The 24156-nt window shown below is 42.2% G+C and overlaps 1 protein-coding gene across 1 annotated transcript; it reads right to left on the bottom strand.

Moving 5' to 3' along the window:
* Positions 1–250: 250 nt before the first annotated feature.
* On the bottom strand, positions 251–18590 carry maip1 (matrix AAA peptidase interacting protein 1). The gene is made up of 5 exons (XM_043692959.1): positions 17899–18590; positions 13337–13408; positions 9552–9678; positions 5561–5711; positions 251–1277 (listed from the first exon to the last, which is right to left on the bottom strand). The coding sequence occupies exons 1-5, from the start codon at positions 18205–18207 to the stop codon at positions 1199–1201; spliced, it is 738 nt and encodes a 245-aa protein (XP_043548894.1). The 5' UTR covers positions 18208–18590; the 3' UTR covers positions 251–1198.
* Positions 18591–24156: the final 5566 nt, after the last annotated feature.

Below are 24156 nucleotides of genomic sequence, written 5' to 3'. Positions count from 1 at the left end.
GGAAGAACTGGCTGTTCTTCAACAGGAAAGGTCACAATTAGAAAATTAGTTGAACAAAATGTAAAAATGCATAGGAAATTGGCAGATTAAATTTAATACAGACATGCAAGATATTGCATAGAAAGGAAAAATAGGAAACATTTCTATTCCTTGAAAGATTCTGTTATAGTCATGGATTAAGGTGAAAGCAGCAGAAATCTTATTCGGCCAAATGTTAAACATGACAAATCAATACAGACCAAAGATGCCAACAGAAAAGAGAAAAACACAATGGAATAATGGGGGAATCGTGGCTCAGATTATATCATGCTTTGGTCATAGCTTGATCACTGTGTCTAGTTGTGGTCTGTACAACATAATGGATATATTCAAAACCTGGAGGGAATGCAGAGAAAAATTGATAAGGCCAAGAATTAAGCAACTCCCAAAAAATAAAATTGCTTGACTAGGACTTGGGGTGAGGCAGTGAGGATGTACATCAATAATATGAAAGGCAGTTTTAGAATCAATATCAAAGTATGTCTCGCAGGTAAATTTAAGGTAGAGTGATGCATAGGATTTCTGTTTACATTTAAAAACCAATTGAATTCTGTCACAGGAAACTCCAGGGTATTCTTTGAAATAAGATGGGTTAACTTCCTACATTTGTAATTACCTTACTATAATGTTCAAGAAATTACATGTATTTGGGTTTACTGGAATATGCTTATTAACTTCGATTGTTGGACATTCGACAGGAAGCAACACATCAATATTCACTTTCTATCCCTCTCCCTCCAACTCCATCATTGCACACCTTTAAGGAGTGTTTGCATATTTGCTGCAATTTTGTAGTGACACTTATGTTGCAAGTTCCAGAAGACAGCCATTATCCAGGTCCACTTACACCTCTCTGCTGAGAATACCAAATCAAACGCATTGGAAGAGATACCAGGAGATCCACCATAAGCATAATATTTTTTTCAAAAAAAGTCATGAAGACTTTGCAATTCTGTGGTGACAAAATCAATTACAATCGAGGTATCATTCACAATAGTTAAACATTGCAAATGTCTTTCATGTAATATCAGCATCTAATTTGATGCTTGAATTTTATAGAATTAAAAAAATTACAGCTCAAAAGGGCTCAGTCTTGCAGGTCGTCTTTGTTGGCTGTGAATTATGCAGTAACATCCTTATAGTAAGATTTTCAGCAGAATTACTCCAATAATTTGAAATGCTGTATCCTTGTGACGATCCAATCTGGTTCCACACCTTGTGTAAATTCACGCCGAAACCTAAAATTAATGAGAAATATAAAATTGACTAAATTTAAAATGGCAGTTAAAGAAAATTCTCATTGCCACATAGCTTTAAGAATAATAGAACAAGGACTTAAAATGCTAAAGATCTCAATATAAAAAGCACAAAATGAATCCACGTTCCCCTAGTATTCTGCTGACTTCACACTACCTTCAAGTGGATTATGGTTCCTCTGGCAGTCCTCACTTTTGCCTAGATGGTTCCTCTGGGCCCATTTATTGGTACCTCACGCAACTGTTCATTTCTTATGGTCCTTGACAGTGAACATCTTTAGGTTATCCATAACCTATAAAGCATCACAGCCTAATATATTCTTGCCCTTACCCACTGTTCATATTTGAGCACATTCCAACAGAAGCCACCAAAATATGCCCAAGAGGTAGGTAGCCTAGAAGAGTTTGTCCTGTCTTTACTTCACCTTGGACCTTTATAGATCTTGAGCTTTATTGTTGTGTAAAACTCATTATCCACACTGAACAAAACTATCAACTACATTATTCCTTGTCATTTTCTATCCATAACTTAATATTTTGCAATGATTTCATATTAACAATATGCACAATTCAGCTTGTTCAAGTGAATACATTATCAAGTTTCACTTAGATTTCTAAACATATGCTATCTCTAAGGAAACTAATTGATGACATGGCAAAATGGCTGTGATATAAAGACTTTCAAACTGATTATTATGAGGTTAATTTTATAGATAGTCAAACATTGTTTTGTGCCAAATTACTCTGCCTTCATCAAACTTTAACTGTCCAGCATTCAAACAAAATGTGGATCAAATGACAGAAGATGTACTGACAGACTTTCTTCCAACAGAATCGCATTAGGCTTTCCAGCCATTTCCACTTATAAAGTTTTGTGCTCAAGCTGAAAGCTCTTCATTCGAGGAAAAATAACAATTTCCTACTTCAAGCATCCTTCATCAGCTCCAAGCATTTGTAATTACAGTAGCCTGTTATAGACAAAACTCTTTCTGCTGTGCCTCAACCCCAGTTCATACATATCCATTTGTGACCTGGATCCAAATGAGGCTGCTACTCAAAGGCCAGTTTGAGCCGTAAACCCACACAAATGGAATACAGGACTCAGACTGGCCAAACTATATCATCATCAGGCAGGTAAGACTTCCAGTTCATTAAGTGGGGTTGGAGAATTGAGCCAAGGTGAAAGGCACTCAGGTTCATAATTTGGAGCTGTTCTTGATTTTTGTTTAATGTGTTTCCACTATTTTAAGTGAATACCATCAGAATAAATGGACTGAAACTAGAAGACATCTGAATTAAACCTAATTGAACAGTACGTGACCTGCCAACTTGATATCTACATATTTTGGCTGAGATCAAATACATGACAGTTGTGTTTCTTAATCCTTAGGCTTTAAAGTTTCAGCATGACATACGAACAGATTATTTCAGCAAATTCATAAACTCAAACATTGAAGACAGATAAAACGAAATGTGATGTTCTATATTTAATCATATTCACTTTGAAAATATCTTTTAAGAAATAAGTTTCCATTTACATGATAGTACATGCAGCCATCTATTTGATCCATCATGCCTGTCCCAGCTCTTCTGAAGAGCAATCCACTTAGTTCCACCTTCACTACAGTTTTCATCTTCAAATATTTACCTAATTCCTTTTGCAGAACTACTATTGAATCTATTTTCACTATCCTCCTAGGTAGCGCATTCCAAATTTTAATCACTTACATTTAATCACCCTGGGTTCTTTTACCACTCATCTTAAATCTGTGCTCTGTTTATCAAGCTGTCAGCTATTGGAAAGTTCATCCCAACTAATTTTATCTAAGCTCATCATGACTGTAAACACTCCTAGCAAATCTTTCACTGGACTTTTCTACTCTCAGGATTACAACTTTTGCCTTTTCAGTCTAGCCACAAAACTGAAGTTTTTAATTCAAAAACCCTTCTAGTAAATCTCTTTTGTACACCATGCAGGGCCTTCGCACCTTCTGTAAGTGTGGTGCTCATAATTTGGACACAATAACCCAATTAGGATTAAATATTAATATAATAGTATTTATATTATTTTATCATAACTTCCTGGCTTTTGTACACTAATGCCATTATTTAGAGAAGAGAATCCTAGCACATTATTAATTGCTTATTAACCTGCTCTATCAACTCCAGATTGTGCTTCCTGAACCCACTTTCCAATTTAGCATCTCTCTCCTCTCCTACAAAATGTATCACCTTAATTCTCTGCATTTAATTTCACTATCTATCCATCCACTGAGTTCCTCAGCTGGGCCATGTTCACCTAAAGTCTATTACACATTGATGTTATTAAAATTTCAAATTAGTCAACATAGCTCAACTATAATGCTGACTCCCTGATAAGTGGTGACGCAACACACTTCTGTCTTTTTGTAGGTCACCCCATAATCCAACTTCTTCCAAATTATCACAAGTCTTGCTACAACTCTGGAAGCATTTTGGGAAATTGATTTGCTCCACAACTTACTCACGCAGCAGCCCCACTCTCGCAGCAAGAGGCGAAAACAGAAATTTGTCACAACGACAATTCTTTTTTTAAAATTGTAGAATCCCCAGTGTGGAAACAAGCCATTCGGCCCAACAAGTCCATCCCTCCTACTCTATCCCTATAACCTTTCATTTCCCATGGTTAACGCACCCAACCTAACATCCCTGAACACTGTGGGTAATTTAGCATGGCCAATCCATCTAACTTACAAACTTACAGATCTTTGGACTGTGGGAGGAAACCAGAACACCCAGTGGAAACCCACGCAGACACAGGGAGAATGTGCAAACTCCACACAGACAAATGCTCGAGGCTAGAATCAAACCTAGGTCCCTGGTACTGTGAAATGACAGGGAGGAGGCTGGAAGAAAACAGCAGGCCAGGCTGCAGCAGGAGGTGGAGAAGTCGACGTTTTGGGTGTAACTCTTCTTCAGGACTGGGGGGGGGGGGGGATGCAGGGAGGTTATTTGAAATCGGAAAACTCAATATCGAGTTCTCAGTCTGTAGGTTGCCCAGGCAGAAGATTAGGTGTTGTTCCTCCAATTTGTGCTGTGGTTCATTTTGGCAATGGAGGAGGCCAAAGATGGTCATGTCAGAAAGGGGATGGTTGGGGAATTGAAATGGGCGGTGACTGGGAGGTCAGGTTGGCCCCAGCGAGTCCAGCTGCGATGCTTGGTGAACCGTTCCCCAAGTTTATGTTTAGTCTCCCTGATGTCGAGAAGACCACATCAGGAGCACCTGATGCAGTAAACTAGGTTAGAGGAGGCAGGTGAACCTCTGTCTCACCTGGAAGGACTGTTTGGGGCCCTGGTATACTGGCAGGTCTTACATCTTTTCCAGTTTCAGGGGAAGGTACCTGGTAGTTTATGGGGGTTGGGGGCATGGGAAGAGTGGCACAATTCAAGGATTGTCGAAGACAACAGTCCTTGCAGAAGGCAGAGAGTGGTGGGGAGGGGAAGATGTTCTTGGTGGTGGGGTCTAGTTGGAATTTGTGGAAATGTTTAAGGATGATGCACTGGATGTGGAGTCTGGTGGGGTTGTAGGTGAGCACCAGGGGGACTCTGGCGGGGGGGAAGATGGGGTTAGAGCAGTGGAACAGGGAATGGAGGTGGTGCGGCAGAAGGTTGCCTGGAATTCGGGAGGAGGAAAAGTGCATTGTTCAAAGTTGGTGGACATCTGGGAAGCTCGAGAGTGGAATATCTCCTCTTCTGAGCAGATGCGACGGAGGTGGAGGAATTTGGAGAATGGAATTGAGTTCTTGCAGGATACTGGATGGGAGGAGGCATAGTCTAGGTAGTTATGGGAGTCTGTAGGTTTGTAATAAACATCCATCTGGAGACTGTCAGCAGAGATGGAAATGGTGAGGTCGAGAAAGGGAGGAACATGTTTGAGATGAACCAAGTGAATTTGAGGGTGGGGTGGAAGTTGTGGGTGAAGTCGATGAACTGCTCCAGTTCAGTCTAGATGCAGGACCCTGGTATTGTGAAGCAGTAGTACAACCACTGAGCCACCACGTTGCCCTTGTGTAATAAAACCAAATTCATGTTATACCCAGTCCTGGGAAAGTGAGATGGCAGAATCATTTGGTTGCGAAACAAGGTAGACTGAGTTTCTCTTCTGGTTATATGTAGCCAAAGCAAGCAATTCATTTTGTAAATTTAAGATGCAATAAACAGCATATGCCTTCAAAACAATTGCCATAGCTCCCAATATGCATACAGGTTTAGTCAAAACAACTTACTCATAGTTGGCTGTGAGAAGGCGTAAGCTGTCTTTACTGCTTTCATCACCAAAGACAACTTGAAACACTTTTGTTCCCTCAGGTGTCTCATCAGGAAGGTCAACATCAGTCAGGTACCAGTATCGCATTATTATACTGACAAACTTTCTACCTGTTGAGATAACAAAACAAAGGCTGACGTTCTGATACCAAAAATTACTTGTACAGTAAAACAAAACCCCAAATTAAGATTAAGTACACTGACATCAATGAAAACTAGCCATTTTATTTTAAAAAGCACAGTTGCAAATACAAAACAAAAAATGATAGGAACAATGCATTTCTGACGTGTTGTATTTCAGCTGATGGGAGCAGGACAAACATACCACCACTTAGTTCCAGTTTTCCCCACTCTCATTAGCGCAAACTTAGCCAGGAACCATAGGTTACTAAGTAACCTATCAGATGATGTGTCTCCTTATCCAACTGTGACATTATAAGGAAGAAGGCAGCAGGTTTAATTTCTGACACTACACAACAGATCAATATCAGCTCTGTTGAACTTTGAGATTTCTAGACACCTACTAAGTAATGGACACTCACATTAAAAGGTAGCAATACGATGCAGTGGATCTTTTCTTAGTTGCAAAAATAACAAAATATTTCCTTCAACACAGTTCCCTTAAATGGTTTTAAAACTTTGTTCATGGGATGTGGCCACTGCTGGCTAGGCCAAAATTTATTGCCCAATCCAAATTGTCCTGGAGGTGGTGGTGGTGAGCAGCTTGGGATGTAGGGACACTGATGTTAGGGAGTTCCAGGATTTTGATCCAGCAGTGAAGGAACGGCAATTTTGTCAGCTGCTCCCTTATCTTTCATTGTGAAAGGTTTGGAAGATGTTATCAGTGAGTGAGTAGGTGAGTCACTGTCAGCCATCTTGTAGATGGCATACCCTGTTGCCACTCCGCGGCAGATGTGATTGGAATGCATGTTGAAGGTGGTGGATTGGGCACCAATAAATTGGGTTGCTTTGTACATGAATGGTGTCAAGCATCTCAAGTATTGTTGGAGCAGCATCTATCCAGGCAAGTGAACAGTATTCAATCACGTTCCTGAAATGTACCTTGCAGATGGTGAAATGGATTTGGGAATACAAGAGACAAGTTACAAGCCACAGAATTTCTGGTTTTGACCTGCTCTTATAAACATAGTATTTCTATGGCAGGTCCATTTAAGTTTCTGGTCAATGGGAACTCCCAATGTTATTATGGGGAATTCAGCAATGGTTAAATTCTCCCTTGTTTGGGATGGTCATTGCCTGGCACTCAAGTGAACAAATGCTATCTGCAATAAATGTCCAAGCCTGAATGTTATCCAGGTCTTAATGCAAATGAGTACTGACTGGTTCTGCATAAGAAAAGTCACAAATGATTCTGAACTTTGTGCTCTATGATAAAGGAAAAGTCCTTGATGAAGCAGTCAAAGATGGTTAGGCCTTGGATATCTAAATCCTAATGAATGCAGGAATGACTGAGCATTGAGATGAATGAATAATAAACACAACTAACTTCCTTTGTGCAAGATGAAATACCTTAACCACAGTCGTTTCAGTTGTTCCCATTAACTCGAATTTTGCTCAGGCTCCTTAATGCCATGCTCACTCAAAAACTGCATTGATAAAGGACAGTCACTCTCATCTATGACTGAAGCAATAAATGGCACGGTGGCTCAGCAATTAGCACTGTTATCTCACAACACCAGTGACCCAGGTTCGGTCGGTGACTGTGTGGAGTTTGCACATCCTCCCCATGACTGTGCAGGTTTCCTCAGAGTGCTTCAATTATGTGCATGTTAAGTGGATTGATCATGCCAGGAATGTTGACTGGCCATGGGAAATTGAGGGTTACAGGATAGCATGGGGGGAAGCTATCATCTAGCTTCCCTCTCAAATTCCCTATGGTTTCAAGGTGTGTCAAAATCTTGGAAATGGATTTCAATGGCCACATGGCATTGGCGGTGGTATGGAGAGATTTGAAGCTCAGTTCATGAGCTAAAAATGTAAAACAAAGGTACAATGGTCCAGATTTTCCACTGGCTAGATAGTCATTTTGTGAGCACTTATCACAGTCATGCAAGGAGATACTATTAGAATTGCTGAGGAAATTGAATTATCCACTCAGTAAAGCCTCTACTTCTGGAATATTCTGAAAGTCTCCATTTAAATCTGAGACTTGGGATGGTTTTGATTAGATTAAGTAAAATACTGAGGAAAGGTTAGACTGTGAAACGAACAGTATAACTCCTGAGTAACAATTAAACTGAACTCATACTTAGGACACCCCCCCCAACTACATCTTCCCAGACCCCTTACTGCCCCCAAAAGCCTAACCCAACACCCAACCAGATCTGGCCAGACATCCCTACCCACCTGCACTAGCCTGGCCCCAATGTGGATATACAGTTCCACATTTCTGAGTGAGCCCAGAGTTGAATTTCCTCTCAGAAATGGAGGGCTCCCTTTTCCTTTGGAAAAGAAAATCTGCAACCTGTCCAAGACTGCCATTCCTTGGAAAATTCAGCCCAATATTGCTTTAGGTAATCTGACCAGATCCAGCAGTGGATACAACTATCAATCAGCTCCAAATGCATTCCAACCGTCAACCCTCAAATTCACGGACACGATGCGGGAATTGCCACTGAGGAAATTTACAGCAAATCTGAGGCATTGATAATAGAAACAAAGCAACCGTCAGCAAGTTTAGTGCAATAGCTGTGACAAGGCAGATGGCTATCTAGTGGAGAATGTGGAATTGGCATCACAAAGATGTGAGGAAGGTGTTAAGTTTCCCCTGGGATGAAGATAATTGTAGAAGGGTCTGAAGTAATTAGAATGATGTAGGTGTTCAACAAATTGAGGAAACAAATAGAAATGGTTTTGACTGAAGTGAAATCTTCAGGTGGCAGGACCTTATGTTGAGAAGATCAAGAAAATTCATGGGAAGGAAGAACATCTAGGAGGGGTTCTTAATAATGAGTGTGAAATGTATTGAAGACTGGAATGCAGTGATATCAGGAGCCAGTAAGGGAAGGTGGGTGAAAAGAAATAACTAATGGGGAACCACTCAGGGCAGAGGCCAGAGATTTAAACTAAGAAGCAACATGTGGACTTGTGAGGGTGACAGGTGGTGATTTAACAAAGTGGAGTGAATGCAGTGCTTAACGAAAGGTTGCCAACAGACTAAAAGGACATGTCAACGCCAGAACTAACAAATGCCACACTGGCATTGATTAGACCAAGGAAATACCATTGGAAATGTAGTTAGAAGGGCAGCCTTAATAAGTAGGAAGTGAATTAAGTTTCAGTAACGGCCAGGATAGCAAAAGCTTCTAGGATTAACTCATAGATGATAATCCTATTTACATGCAACAAGCAATAGGTAATGTACACATAGTCACTGACATCCATGTTACATTACTATTCCAATTAGTCTTCTTTCCTCTTCATCTGCAAACACAGTTAATGTCCAGGAAGTACTCATTATTAATAATTGCGCTATGATTTAATGAGAAAAATCTGATTACACCAATCTAGACAATACCAACAGTTTTATCTCAAGTTTAATCAATCCACTCCCTCCACACTGCTGCTACTACCTTTCAGATGCAATGCAGAAATTCACCAAAGATCCTCAAACAGCACCATCCAAAGCCTTGATCACTTCCATCTAGAGGGACAACGGCAGCAGATATATTGGCACTCCTTCAAATTCCCATCCAAGCCACATACCATCCTGACTTGGAAATATATATTGTCATTCCTTCACTGTCGCCGGGTCAAAATCCTGGAATTCCCTTCCTAATGGCATTGTGGATCAACCCACAGCAGGTGGACTGCAGTGGTTCAAGAACGCAGCGCACCACCACCTTCTCAAGGGTAACTTGGGACAGGCAATAAATGCTGGCCAGCCAGCAAAGCTCACATCCCACAAATGAATAATAAAAAAAGACAAACCTTGGTTATCATAATAAATTCCAACATCGCCTGGTGTGCTATACATAATTTCATCCAATTCAGCAGCTAAGGCCTCCCTGCGGTTAACAGGCATAGCTAAACATTTTTCTTCCACCTCCTCCAAAGCCTGTATAGAAAACACTTGGATAACAAAAGAACAACACAGACCGGCTGATAGACACAGATCATCATGTTAATACAATGGCTTCTCAATGAAATTAAAGGATGCTGGCAAGTTATCACCTCCAAAAGGATTTAACAGCCAATAATATACAAAGCATAGTTTTAATCATTTTGATTTGAAGGAGAAAGTTAATGTTAGAGTCCTAGAGTCCACATTGATTTTTGAGGTTAAGTAGACAATTGTTCTTTTAAAAAAAATGCTCAAGCCATTCTCCCCTCCTTTGTAAAGCCACAGCTCAGTACTTAGAATGTGGAACAACAAAGAACAATAGAGCGCAGAACAGGCCCTTCGGCCCTCGATATTGCGCCGACCTGTAAACTATTCTAAGCTCACCACCCCCCCCCTACACTATCCCATCATCATCCATGTGCTTATCCAAGGATTGTTTAAATCTCTATAGTGTTAACTACATTGGCAGGTAGGGCATTCCATGCCCTTACCACTCTATGAATAAAGAACCTGTCTCTGACATGTGTCTTAAATCTATCACCCCTCAATTTGTAGCTATGCCCCCTCGTACAAACTGACATCATCATCCTAGGAAAAAGACTTTCACTCTACCCTATCTAATCCTCTCGTATGTCTCTATCAAATCCCCTCTTAGCCTTCTTCTTTCCAATGAGAACGGATCCAAGTTTCTCAGCCTTTCCTCATAAGGCCTACCCTCCAGACAAGGCAACATCCTGGTAAATCTCCTCTGCACCTTTTCCAATGCTTCCACATCCTTCCTGTAATGGGGCGACCAGAAATGTGCACAATATTCCAAGTGCGGCCGCACTAGCATTTTGTATAGTTGCAGCATGACATTACGGCTCCGGAACTCAATCCCTCTACGAATGAAACCTATCACACCGTTTGCCTTCTTAACAGCACTATCAACCTGGGTGGAAACTTTCAGGGATCTATGTACATGGACTCCAGCATCCCTCTGCACATTCACACTACCAAATATCTTTCCATTGACCCAGTATTCTGCCGTCCTGTTATTCTTCCCAAAGTGAATCACCTCACATTTATCTGCATTGAACTCCATTTGCCGCCTTTCAGCCCAATTCTGCAGTTTATCCAAGTCCTCCTGCAACCTGTAACATTCTTCCACACTGTCCACTACTCCATCGACTTTAGTGTCATCTGCAAACTTACTAACCCATCCACCTATGTCTGCATCTAAGTCATTTATAAAAATGACAAATAGCAGTGGTCCCAAAACAGATCCTTGTGGCACACCACTAGTAACCGGACTCCAGGCTCAATATTTTCCACCAACCACTACTTTTTACAAATCCAAACTGCTATATCACCCTCAATTCCATGCCTCTGCATTTTCTCCAACAGTCTACCTTGTGGAACCTTATCAAAGGCCTTATTGAAGTCCACGTACACCAGGTCAACTGTCCTACCCTCCTTTACATGCTTGGTTACCTTCTCAAAGAACTAAATGAGGTTTGTGTGACATGACCTGCCCTTGATGAAACCACGTTGATTATATGCAATCAAATTGTTGCTTGCTAGATGATTATAATCCTTTCCAAAACTTTTCCTACAACAGACGTAAGGCTCACTGGTCTATAATTACCTGCGTCATCTCCACTACCCTTCTTGAACAAGGGCACAACATTTGCAATCCTCCAGTCCTCTGGTGCTAAACCTGTAGACAATGACAACTCAAAGGTGAAAGCCAAAGGCTCCGCCATCTCTTCCTGAGCTTCCCAGAGAACTCTTGGATAAATCCCATCTGGCCCAGGGAACTTGTCTATTTTCACTCCCGCTAGAATTGATAACACCTTTTCCTTACTAATCTCGATCCTTTCTAGTCTAATATCTTGTATCTCATTCTTCTCCTCTACAATATTCTCCTTTTCCTGAGTGAAAACCGACAAGAAATATTTGTTTCGAACATCTCCGATCTCCACAGGGTCCACACACAACTTCCTACTTCTGACTTTGACTGGCCCTTTTCCTACCGTAGTCATTCTTTTATTCCTCACATACCTATAGAAAGCTTTAGGGTTCTCCTTTATTCTACCTGCTAAAGACTGCTCATGTCCTCTCTTTGCTCTTCTTAACATTCTCTTTAATTCCTTCCGAGCTAATCTGTAACTCTCCATCACCTCATCTGAACCATCTCGTCTCATTGTCACATAAGCCTCCTTCTTCCGCTTAATAAGAGATGCATTTTCTGTAGTAAACCACGGTTCACTTACCTCGTCACTTCCTCCCTGTCTGACAGGGACACTTATCAAGGCCACGCAATATCTGTTCCTTAAACCAGCTCCATATTTTGATTGTCCCCATCCCCTGCATTTTGCTACTCCATTCTATGCATCCTAAGTCTTGCCTCATCGCATTATAATTGCCCATGCCCCATCGATACTTTCCATCACTAAACTAAATGTAACCAAATTATGGTCACTCTCTCCAAAGTGCTCACCTACCACTAAATCAAACACTTGGCCTGGTTCATTACCAAGCATCAGATCCAGTGTGGCCTCCCCTCTTGTCGGCTCTTCGACATACTGTGTCAGGAAACCCTCCTGAACACATCGGATGGATCAGCTTTGTTCAATGTACTAGAGTTATAGCATTTCCAGTCAATGTTGGGGAAGTTAAAGTCCCCCATAATGACCACCCTGTTCCTTTCATTCCTACCCATAATCATTTTGCCGATCCTTTCCACCACATCCCTGGACCTCTACGGAAGCCTATAAAAAACTCCCAGCAGTGTGACCTCTCTCTCCTGTTTCTAACCTCAGCAAACGTGTCCTCATCAAATGTTCTTTCAGCCACCGTTATACTGTCCTTGACTAAGAAGGTCACACCCTCCCCTCTTTTACCGCCTTCGCTGTTCTTAATGAAAGATCTAAACCCTGGAACCTACAACATCTATTCCTGACCCTACCCTGTCCATGTCTCCGAAATGGCCACAACATCAAAGTCCTAATTTAAAAAAAAAACAGCCAGAAATTGCAAATCAGAACACACAGATACCAGCAATAGGGATGAAACATGCTCTGAGGGATCCTTTCAAACCTCCTTCACAATACTATGTTTGTCAAAGAATCTAGAACTTCGCACATTCAGCAACTTGGTTTTACAAAGTGCTATTTGGAATTCATCTAGGACAAGATGCTATCCCTCTTCAAAACCTGTATAAATTTAAAAAAATAATAAGATAGAGAGTCATAGAGACGTACAGCACGGAAACAGACCCTTTAGTCCAACTTGTCCGTGCCAACCAGATATCCTAACTAATCTAGTCCCATTTTAAAGCACTTGGCCCATATCACCCTAACCCTTTCCTATTCATATACCCATCCAGGTGCCTTTTAAATGTTGTAACTGTACCAGACTCCACCACTTCCTCTAGCAGCTCATTCCATACACTCACCGTCCTCTGCAAAAGTTGCCCCTTAAGTCTCTTTTAAATTTTTCCCCTCTCACTAAACCTATACCTTCTAGTGCTGGACTCCCCCACCCCAGGGAAAAGACCTTACCTATTTACAAGTGTTGAAGTCATTACAAATTTACTAGAGTAAACATCTTTTATTTAATAGAGATCTAAAAATCTGATTGTAGATCTAAAAACAAATTGTATTTTTACCTCTTTTGATACAAGATTCTTCAAGGCATCAAAATTGCACTCTGAAAGCATCTTTGACACTTGTGAAAAGGCCTATGGAAGGAATCAATGAACATTTCGAAGCTTTAGTTTCACACAGTTATGTATCGACATACTAAACAATGCCCTATGACAACTATGGCAAAGCAGAAAATGAATAATTAATGAAAAGATATTTAGTCATGTTAATTGCTTCATAAGCAATAAAACCACGGTCAGGATGTCTCTTAAGCAAGGTAACAGAGAGTAGCCCCATCAAGCACATTTTTCTTTTTAAAAAAAGGATCCTCAACATTCCCAAGAATCCTGTCTTTAACCCTGTATTCAGCATTCAAATTCAACCTTCCAAAATGAATTACTTCACATTTATCCAGGTTGAACTCCATCGCCACTTCTCAGCCCAGCTCTGCATCCTGTCCATGTCTTAGTGTTGAGGGCTGTTGCAGGCTACAATATCTGCAGCACCACTGACCTCTGTCATTGGCAAACTTACTAATCCACTCTTCCACTTCTTCATCCAAATCATTTATTAAAAACTACAAAGAGCAGAAGCCCAAGAACAGATCCCTGCAGGACACCGCTGGTCACAGACCTCCAGGTGGAATACTTTCCATCCACTACCACTCGCTTTCTTCTTTTGTCCAGACAATTCTGTATCCAGACAGCCAAATTTCCCTGTATCGCATACCTAACTTTCTGAATGAGCCCACCGTGGGGAACCTTATCAAATGCCTTACTGAAATCCATATACACCACATCCACAGCTCGTCCTTCATCCACCTTCCCTTGTCACATCCTCAAAAGAACTCACTAAGGCTTGTGAGCCATGATCTGCCCCTCACACCGCCATACTGACTATGTTTTTCCAAATAGGCATAAATCCTATGTCTCAGGATCCTTTCCAGTATCTTGCTTACCATAGATGTAAGATTGACTGGTCTGTAATTCCCTGGGATTTCCCTATTCCCTTTCGTCAACAGAAAAACAGCATTTGTCTCCCTCCAATCATCCAGTACTACTTCCATGGAGAGTGAGGATGCAAGATCAACCCAAGAGGCACAGTGATCTCATTCCTCGCTTCCCGTTGTAGCCTTGGGTATATCTGGTCTGGCCCTGGGGACTTACCTATCTTGATCCTTCCCAGAATTTTCAGTACATCCACTTTCTTAATATCAATCTGTTCAAGCCTTTTAACCTGGCTCACGGTGTTCTCACCATCAACAAGGTACCTCTCTCTAGTGAATACTGAAGCAAAAAATCATTTAGGGCCTCCACTACCTCTTCAGACTCCAGGCACAAGTTTCTTCCACTATCCCTGGTCGGCCCTAACCTCTCTCTGGTGCTTCTCATAAGTTAAGCTTTTCATTCAGTGACCATTCGTGTGCACCTCCTCTGAACTTCTCCAGGGCCAATTCATCATTCCTGGGACATGGGTGCTAAAATTGCACACTATCCTCCAAAGTGGTCTGGCCAGAGCCTTATAGAGCATCAGAAGTACAGCCCTTCTTTTATAGACCTCTCAAAATAAATGCCCTCATTGCAGTTTCCTTCCTAAACAGGAATAGGAAGAGTTTAGAGGGATATGAGCAAGTGCTGGCAAATGGGACTAGATTAATTTAGGATATTTGGTTGGCATGGACGAGTTGGACTGAAGAGTCTGTTTCCAAGTTATACATCTCTATAACTATGACTCTTAAGTGCTGGGACATTCTTCTACCATTTGAAGGGGATTACACACAATGTGTGACTGTGCCTCAGTATTGATCTTTGGCCAACTGGAGGAGGAAAGTCAAAGAACCTGACAAATCTGCACAGCATGAGCATTAACAAGTCTAGGCAGCACATTGTTAATAGATTCTTCAGTTAGCCACAGGAAGGAATCTGGCATTCTATGTCAATGCCTGAATCTCCTGAGAGAGAAAACATGCCTTATTTACCAGAACACTCAAGGCTTTCCTCTATAATAGGATGAAGGGACAACTAGAATATTTTATTGACACGGGAAATACCAGTTGGATTTGATCAGTTTCCTCTTGTTTCAACATTGCTTTAAGTTCATTAGTTGTATTCCCTTTAAAATGTTGCCAGTCAACATTACTTTTTATTCAAACATGGTAAATACTAACTCTGGACAGGATATAATTTCATCTGTACCATGATGCTGCTGAAGAATCATCTCAGAAGCCACAGGACCTTGCTTCATTCTCCATGATGATGTAGATTCACTGTTACATTCACATCAACACTACACCTTCCCAACCCCAAGTTCATTACATTACCACACAATATATAACTATATCTCCAAATGTAAAAACTGCTGGGCTCCTGGCCAACATTCAGTAACCTTTATAAAACAGATGCATTCATCTCAAAATTACAACTGGGACCTTAATATGTGCAAATTTGCTGTCACATCAACTAAACTAAATTAGTTACAAGAACTTCAAAATACCACATTGGGCTCTTTTGGCATATCAGTACTGTCCTTGCCTTTGGGGCAAGGTTCTGAGTTCAAATCCTACCTTTACTGGAAATGCATCACAACATGTGATAAAAAAAACCTCAAAGTACCTTACTGACTTGTGAAGCAATGCAATATCATGTGATAGTGTTCGTTTTGTGTTGGGAATAGCAAGACGTAGCATTCAAAATGCATGTAACTGCTAAAAGTTGACAAAGAGACTTAGGTGTTCTCATACAAGGAACAAAATTTGCAGATGAATGCAACAAGCAATTAGGAAAGCGAAGAGCATGTTGGCAATTAGTGAACAGGATAGTGTGCTCAGCTCACATTCCCATTTCTCATGTTCTTACGAAATGCTGGTCGCTGTGATTATAGATTGGATAACTAGTGGTTGGAGACGCATTTAGGAAGTTGACAGTTTTGTGTTCTATTGGTTAGAGAACTATGCCCAGGGTAACGGAGAGGCATTTCTTAAAAAAAAATCTTTTTAAAAAAAAAGGTTCGAGCATTATGGTGGAGAGACTGAACAGTGATTTGTGTAAAAACTGTCTGTAAGTAGCATTAATTATTATAAACTGCAGTTACTTGGTGTTGGGAGAGGAAATTGACTCAAGTTCAGGGACATTTATGTGTTTGAGTGAGGTGAGAATAGGTTGGTTGTTAGAATAAGTGACAAAGATATGTAACTTTAATGTAAATCCATTTCCTGAATTTTTTGGATGGCCTAATTCAACAAATTTAGTAGAAACATGTTTGAGTGAAATGTTGGGTAACAAGTTTAATGGTGCCCAGTATTCCAATCACCAATGGCTTCCTGCCTTCCAAAATGTTAAATTCAAAATCTTTGACTGTTTATAGAATCACTCCATGGCTGTACACCAACTTATCTCTATCACCTCCATCAGCACTGTGATCCTCTCCTCAATGCTTTATTGCAGTTTTTCATATATTCTTCCCATCCACAACTTTGACTAACCATTAACTAGTTTCTTCAGTCACATGCTGCCAGTCTTCAATAGTCCGTATCTACCTAATTCACCTCCAAGACACAGACATTATTGCATTAGAAAACAAGTTGGACAATCACTTGCAACTTGTACGTACAGAACAACCTTGATTATCCAAACCAAACAGGCAGGGACTATTTTGTTCAGAAAACAGGGAATTCAGATAACGGACATTGTTTATAACAGGAGGCAAGGTGGCTCAGTGGTTAGCACTGCTGCCTCACAGTGCCAGAGACCCGGGTTCAATTCCCACCTCAGGCAACTGTCTGTGTGGAGTTTGCACATTCTCCCCAGTCTGCGTGGGTTTCCTCCAGGTGCTCCGGTTTCCTCCCACAGTCCAAAATGCGCAGGTTAGGTGAATTGGCCGTGCTAAATTGCCCGTAGTGTTAGGTGAAGGGTTAAATGTAGGGGAATGGGTCTGGGTGGGTTGCTCTCCGGAGGGTCAGTGTGGACTTGATGGGCCGAAGGGCCTCTTTCCACACTAACTAATCTAATCAGGATCTTGAGATCTTGTTCAGACAATTGATGTTCAAATAATCGAGGTTGTTCTGCTTTGGATTGCAATTTCCATATATCTCCCAAACCAGATCCGATCAACAACGATGCAGGGAAACAACTTCACATTTTCTTCTGACAAAAGCAAGTCATCCATCCACCCTCCCCACCCCAAAACACTCGGGCATCAGCCAGAACTGAACTTTATTCCTGATGAAGGGCTTTTGCCCGATTTTCCTGCTCCTCGGATGCTGCCTGAACTGCAGTGCTTTTTCAGCACCACTCTCATCCAGAATCTGGTTTCCAGCATCTGCAGTCATTGTTTTTACCCTGAACTGAACTTTTGCTTATCAGTTTCATCTCATCAACATGGGAGTGGGGAGGGAGAAACTAACACAAAGAGCCGACACGAACATGATGGGCCGAAGATCCTGTGTGTGCTGTAACCACGAATGATCCTAAAAGTGTCCAGCTGACCCCAGTCAAGAGGACGACCAGGGAGCCAGCACAGACCGGACGGGCCGAATGTCCTGCTTCCCTGATCTCACGGCCGTTCCTGTTCCAGCTCAGTCACCCACCTGCCTGGCACCGGCGGAAAACTCCTCGAAGGTGAAGTCCTGATCGAAATAGGCTCTGATCAGGAAGAAGTACATCTTGGTGCGGGCCCAGATGAACGGGTTGGGGATCCCGACCACCACCACCTTCTTGGGCCGCGGCTGGCGCCCCGGTCCCGGCTCAGTGCTGTACCGCCGGGCCCAGGGACGAGGCCCGGGCGGAGCCAGGCACCGCGGCACGGGGACCGAGACGGCCATGGGGCCTGGGCCGAGGCCGGGCTGCCTGTGAGCCCAGGACAGAGCGAAGCGGCACCGCCTGACCGCCAGCGCCATCTTCACCGGGCAACAGGTCCGCTCCTCCCATTGGCTGGGGAGGCGAGACCCCACACACTCATCCGTCCGGGCAACAACCCCGACCCCAGGAACAGGTACCGCCCAGAGCTCACTGAACCCCTCTGAATCCCTTTAACTCACCACCACTATGTTTTATTTCCAAAAATATACTTTATTCATGAAAATCGTTTTGAATATTTACATTGTCACAAAGGCAGTTCGGTTTTGCACAGTTGCATATCAAGTAAATAAACAAAACATTGAACTTTGACTCCATCCAAAAAAAACCAAAGACCCTTCTTGTACATACAATAGTAATATTTACCTACATTTGAGGCACTAGGAGAGTCCAATACCTGAACTGACTCTCATTTACCTTCAGCAGGAAGACCTTAGACAGTGGATTTTTCCCACTGCACCTTGGCAGCCGCTGCCCCAAGCCTTAGTGCATCCCTCAGCACATAATCCTGCATCTTGGAATGTACTGGTCTGCAACATTCAATCAGGGTCAACTCCTTGATCTGGAAGACCAACAAGTTCCAGGCAGACCAAAGAGTGCCTATCACTGAGTTGCTGGTTCTCGAGGCTCAGCTTATGTTTGTCTCAGTGTGCGTCCCGGAGAACAGACTGTAGAGTACAGAGTCCCGCGTCACGGAGCAGCTCAGGATGAACCTCGACACAAGCCACTGCATCTTTCTCCAGACTTCCTTTCCAATGGAACATTCCAGAAGGAGATGTGTGACAGTCTCAAACCCCGGAATGACTTTGAGGGCAGCATGCGGTGATACAGACCAACCAGGCGTGCTCGGAGCGTTCAGCAGGAGTGAGGCCAGGTTTAGGTAGAATCTCAGTACCAAATGTCTACGCACAGCTTGATGCAGCCGCACTCAAAGGTGGCCATCAGGATGAGGGCGATGTTGGGAACATTCTTCCATCCCATTATCCAGAGTTTTGTACATAGAGTTCCTGTGAACCGGATCTATCTTAGACTTCCAGATGAAGTGGAAGGTGGCTTGGGTGACTGTAACAGCACAGTTTCAGGAAATGAGACAGACCTGTGCCATGTACAACAAAATAGAGAGCTCCTCACACCTGATGACGAGGTTTTTACATTCAATGGAGACGAACTGGTGCTCACAGAAGACCAGTTTCTACTTCACCTTGGTGATGCTGTCCTCCCAAGATTTTGTCCATACCCCAGCCCCTCTGAACTATATACCCAGCACCTTCAGGTAATCTGTCCTGATGGTGAAGGGAATGAAAGATCAGTTGGCCCAGTTCCCAAAGAGCATGGCCTCACTCTTGCCTCGAATTACCTTGGCTCCCAAGGCCAGTTGAAAACTGGTCGCAGGTGCTCATGAGTCTGCGCACAGACAACAGATCCGAGCAGAAAATGATGACAGCATCCACGTACAGGGAGGCTTTGTCCTGCAGGGCTCCACTGCCTGGAATACTCACTCCTCTCAGGTTCACATCCTTCCTGATGGACTCAGCGAAGGGCTCTATACAACACATAAACAAAGCAGGACAGAGTGGCCAGCCCTGCTTGACTCCAGATCTGATCGGGAAGCTTTCTGATTCCCACCCATTGATTAAGACTGCACTAATAATGTTGGTGTAGAGCACTCAGATCCAATTGTAGATTCCCTCCCCAAAGCCCATTTTGGACACCATGTCCCACATGTGATATCCTGTCAAAAGCCTTCTTTTGGTCTAGGCTGATGAGGCAGGTGTCCAGTCCCCCAGCCTGTACATAGACAATTGTATCCCTGAGGAATATGAGGCTCTTGGAGATCATCCTACCTGGTATAGCACATGTTTGGTTGGGGGTGAATCACTGATTTCAGTGCAGACATGACCCTGTTAGCAATGACCTTAGACAGGATTTTGCAGTCTGCATTCAGCAGTGCAATTGGTCACCAGTTTCTAACTTCCTCCCTCTCCCTCTTGTAGATGACGTTGATGATACCTTTCGTCATGGATTCATACATGGTACCAGCCAGAAGCATACTGTCATACACCTCCAGTACATCCTGGCCTATCAAGTCCCACAGTGTTGACTACAACTCGGCTGGTAAGCCATCGCTTCCTGGAGTTTTATTCTTTTCTAAGGACTCGAGGGCCTTGGTCAGCGCATCCAGAGGTAATGACTGGTCCAGCCTCTCCCATAAACTATCATCTAAGACTCCTGTGATAGATGACAGGAAAGACTGAGTGGCCGCTCTGTCTGTGGACTTTGGGTCTTACAGTCTGGCATAAAAGTATTTTGCTGATCCTCAGGATGTCAGACTGAGATGACATTACCGAGCTATCTCCTTCCTTTAGGCCGCCCAGCACGGTGTTCTCCTCATATACCTTCTAGAAGAAGAATAGTGAGCACATCTCATCTTGCTCCACAGTGCGGATCCCGGACTGGAAGACCCTTCAATTCACCACCATCCCGTGAACTGTCTCAGGACAGGGCTCCATCCCAGGTTCATGCTGGAGGTGGAGGAGGCTCTCCTGTCACTTTATCTTCATTGTTTGGTGTACATGATGTGTCACAATTATTATTGATCTCCCCAAACCTGTGCCTTTAGCCTGGAAATTATTTCACTATTACGTCTGCTCCTTAGGCCAACATTCTGGAATATGCAGCATTGCATCTGACTTTATTATCATGCCTGCTCCTCCCTCTCTTCACTGTTTTCATTGGATCAATCTAAGTGTCTGTTGATGGGTTCATTTGGTGGGCAGTAATTGCCACACACATCAACTTCCTCCCATGATCTGCCACCATTTTTGCCCTGATGTGGTTAATTCAGCTCCAGTGGCATTAAAACTGGATGTGCTGAAAGATATTTATTACAGCTCCTGTTCCACATATATTCGACTTGAGGGTGCGGTACGGGAAAAGCACAGCAGGTCAGGTAGCATCCAAGGAGCAGGAGAATCAACATTTTAGACATAAGCCCTTCATCAGGAATCGTGAGCTCTTGATGAAGGACGTATGTCCGAAACATCAATTCTCCTGCTCCTTGGATGCTGCCTGACCTGCTGTGCTTTTCCAGCACCACACTCTTGACTCTGATCTCCAGTATCTGCAGTCCTCACTTTCCAATTATATTATAGCCACAAGTACTTCAGTGTCTAGGCTAATGCAAAGCTATTTGGTTAGAAAATATAGCACACATTCATCAGTGGGTCATGCTTTAAATGACAACCGTTAGGTTGGAATCTGGACCTTACTATTCCTTGGGTCACACGATGACAATATTACAAACATTTCTCTTAATTAAAGATATACTGCATTCAAACTGAAGCATAACCCAACAGAAGTAAGATGTGAGACACATGGTGGACTGGTGTATGGTGGGCAGTGACAACAACAGGATGTGATGAGGGTCAGGTGAATGGAGAACAGCAACCACATGGTCAAAACACCAGTAACATTATCCTACAGGTACACAATCCTTTATCCGAAATTCAGAAAAACTCCGAAATCTGAATTTATTTTTGTGAAGTGCGGAGCGTCATTTTGGCGTGTGAACAGGTGACCCAACTCCAAACCCACACCATCACTCAGATGTGACTTGCAGGCACTGGCAGGCATCAATTGTGTCTCAGCACTTGTACTATTCACACATGTGTCTGCTGTTAGGTAGTTTTTTTTATTTCACAGTGAAAATGTCATTTATTCCGAAATCCAAAAATATCTGAATTCGGAAAAACAACTGGCCCCAAGGTTTTCGGACAAAGGGTTGTGTACCTGTAGTAGGGGAGATTGTTTCCATGAGGGTTGACATGGAATTGGTGGTTGGGATGACATGGGAAGGAATTGGTTGGAAATGACAGTAGGTGATTCGATGGGAAAGAGGAGATAGCTTGGGAAGGGTTGATGATATTTGATACAATTTACTTTTGCTAAAAATGAGATTCAATAGATTTGATTGGAAAGGCTCTAAAAAAAGCTGACAGGTAAATGAGAAGAATATGTCAGGGTTGATTCCAGAAGTGAAAGAAGTTGATAACGGTCATTTACTGAGTTTCTTCATTGTCCAACTCCAGTGATAAAGGCCAAGAAAACAAATTCATTTTATGGAAGGGGCAGTTACAATGTTACTACGAAACCTGAATGCAAACACGAACTTTGTCATGGATTAAGAGTGTGACCTGGGAACTTGTTTTCTTTGGCTTTATTCTTTTCAAAGAACTGTTCCATGAATAATAATAAGCTTGTCAGTGTTATTATTGCTAGACTGTTAATCCCTAGATCCTACTAGTGTTCTGGGGACAAGGGTTCAAATCCCGCCATAGAAGATGTGGAATTTGAATTTGATAAAGATTAGTAGACTAATGATGATCATGAAACCATTGTCAATTATCAGGAAAAACCCATTTAATTCACTATTGCCCATTAGGGAAGGAATCTGCTGTCCTTACCCGGTCTGGTCTACTTGTGATTCCAGACTGACAGCAATGTGGTTGACACTTAACTGCCTTTTGGCTGGCCAGCACTTATTACACGATGACATCCACATCCTGTGAATTAATAAAATAAAACTCTGCTTTTTCAACTCAGGAGAAAACAATTCCCTATTAGATTTTCATAAATTGTAGCTGTGAAAAAAATCCTCTAGACAAAAAAATGTTTTAATATTCTTCGACCTGATCTTGCACATGTGCATACTTTTAGGTCATTTTTTACAGTGAGAAGTTTTGATTCTGACCATAAATGTTTGTAAATCTCTTTTAGTGTTTAAAACTAATAACAGTAAAATGTGTTATAATGAAAGAATGTTAAAGGTTTATGGAAAGAAATAGATGAGATGTATTTCTCAGCCATTCTTTTTATTTTTGGTGTGCCATATTTAGTCTATAAAATATATCGAAGATGTTTTCTGTTGTGATTGTACTGGGCCTTTAAGAGTGATTTGTTCTTTACTGTTTCTCTTGAAGAGAAACCACATGGACCACTTCAAAAGCAACTTTGAGCTCCCTGACTGTATTAAAGAAACTTGAATGGGTGGATTCAGGTTCACAGATATCCAAGGTTTTTGTTTTGCTTTCAGTGGGGTTTGGAACTGGATGTTGAAACTGACAGATACATCTCTCTTTCTGTCTGCTGCAGCAAAAAGCTTGAGTTGTGTCTCTGCTGCTAAATTGTTTATTTCAGTATTCCTTTCTCCTGGACTGGAAGGGAGATAGTACACGAAGAAAATCTGTTTTGCTGAATTTGCTTTTGCAAAGGTGTGTTTTTGGGGTGTTGCTATATTGGAAGAGTTGTTGCTCAGTGTTTAATAAAATAATATATTATTTTATTAAATATTTCAAGAGAGTAAAGTTGTGACTTTTTTTTCTGTTTTTAACTGTTTTGTAAGAATGAAGTGTGTTTTGCTTAAAGTGGACTAATCAGATCACATCTGGAACACAACACTTGAATTTAAATAAAATAAGAAGTCTGAGGGTGTTTGATCTGGCCTATGACACTAACTTCGTGTGTACTTTTTCCTGCTTTAAGAAGTTAGGTAACATTTTGGTCTTTCCCAGGAATTATGTGTATATCCTACCTAAAATCAATCTGTACTTTCCTCTCAAGGCCAATCTATATCTCTCTATCTCCCCACAGGACCATGTTGTATCTTTCTCTCATGCAGGATTCTTATGTTTCTCCTTCCCAGGACCAGGCTGTATCCCCCACCCAAATGATGACCTTCCAGGTGCAACCTATATCTCCCTCCCAGAATCAATGTGTATCACCCTCTGTTCCAGGACCAGTCTGTATCTCCCTATCTCCCTCCCTAGACCAGCCTGTTGCTCCAGGCTGTACCACTTTCTCAGGACCATGCTGATCTCCCTCCTAAGACCAGGCTGTATCCCCCACCCAGGACCAGATTGTATCACACCCTCCAGGACTAGGCTGGGTATCACCCCCCCTCCAGGACTAGGCTGGGTCTCCCCCCCCCCCCC

Source organism: Chiloscyllium plagiosum, chromosome 7, assembly GCF_004010195.1.
Source record: "Chiloscyllium plagiosum isolate BGI_BamShark_2017 chromosome 7, ASM401019v2, whole genome shotgun sequence".
NCBI lineage: Eukaryota > Metazoa > Chordata > Chondrichthyes > Orectolobiformes > Hemiscylliidae > Chiloscyllium > Chiloscyllium plagiosum.
Note: the sequence above shows the minus strand (reverse complement) of the source record. Positions and strands in the feature narration are given on the sequence as shown.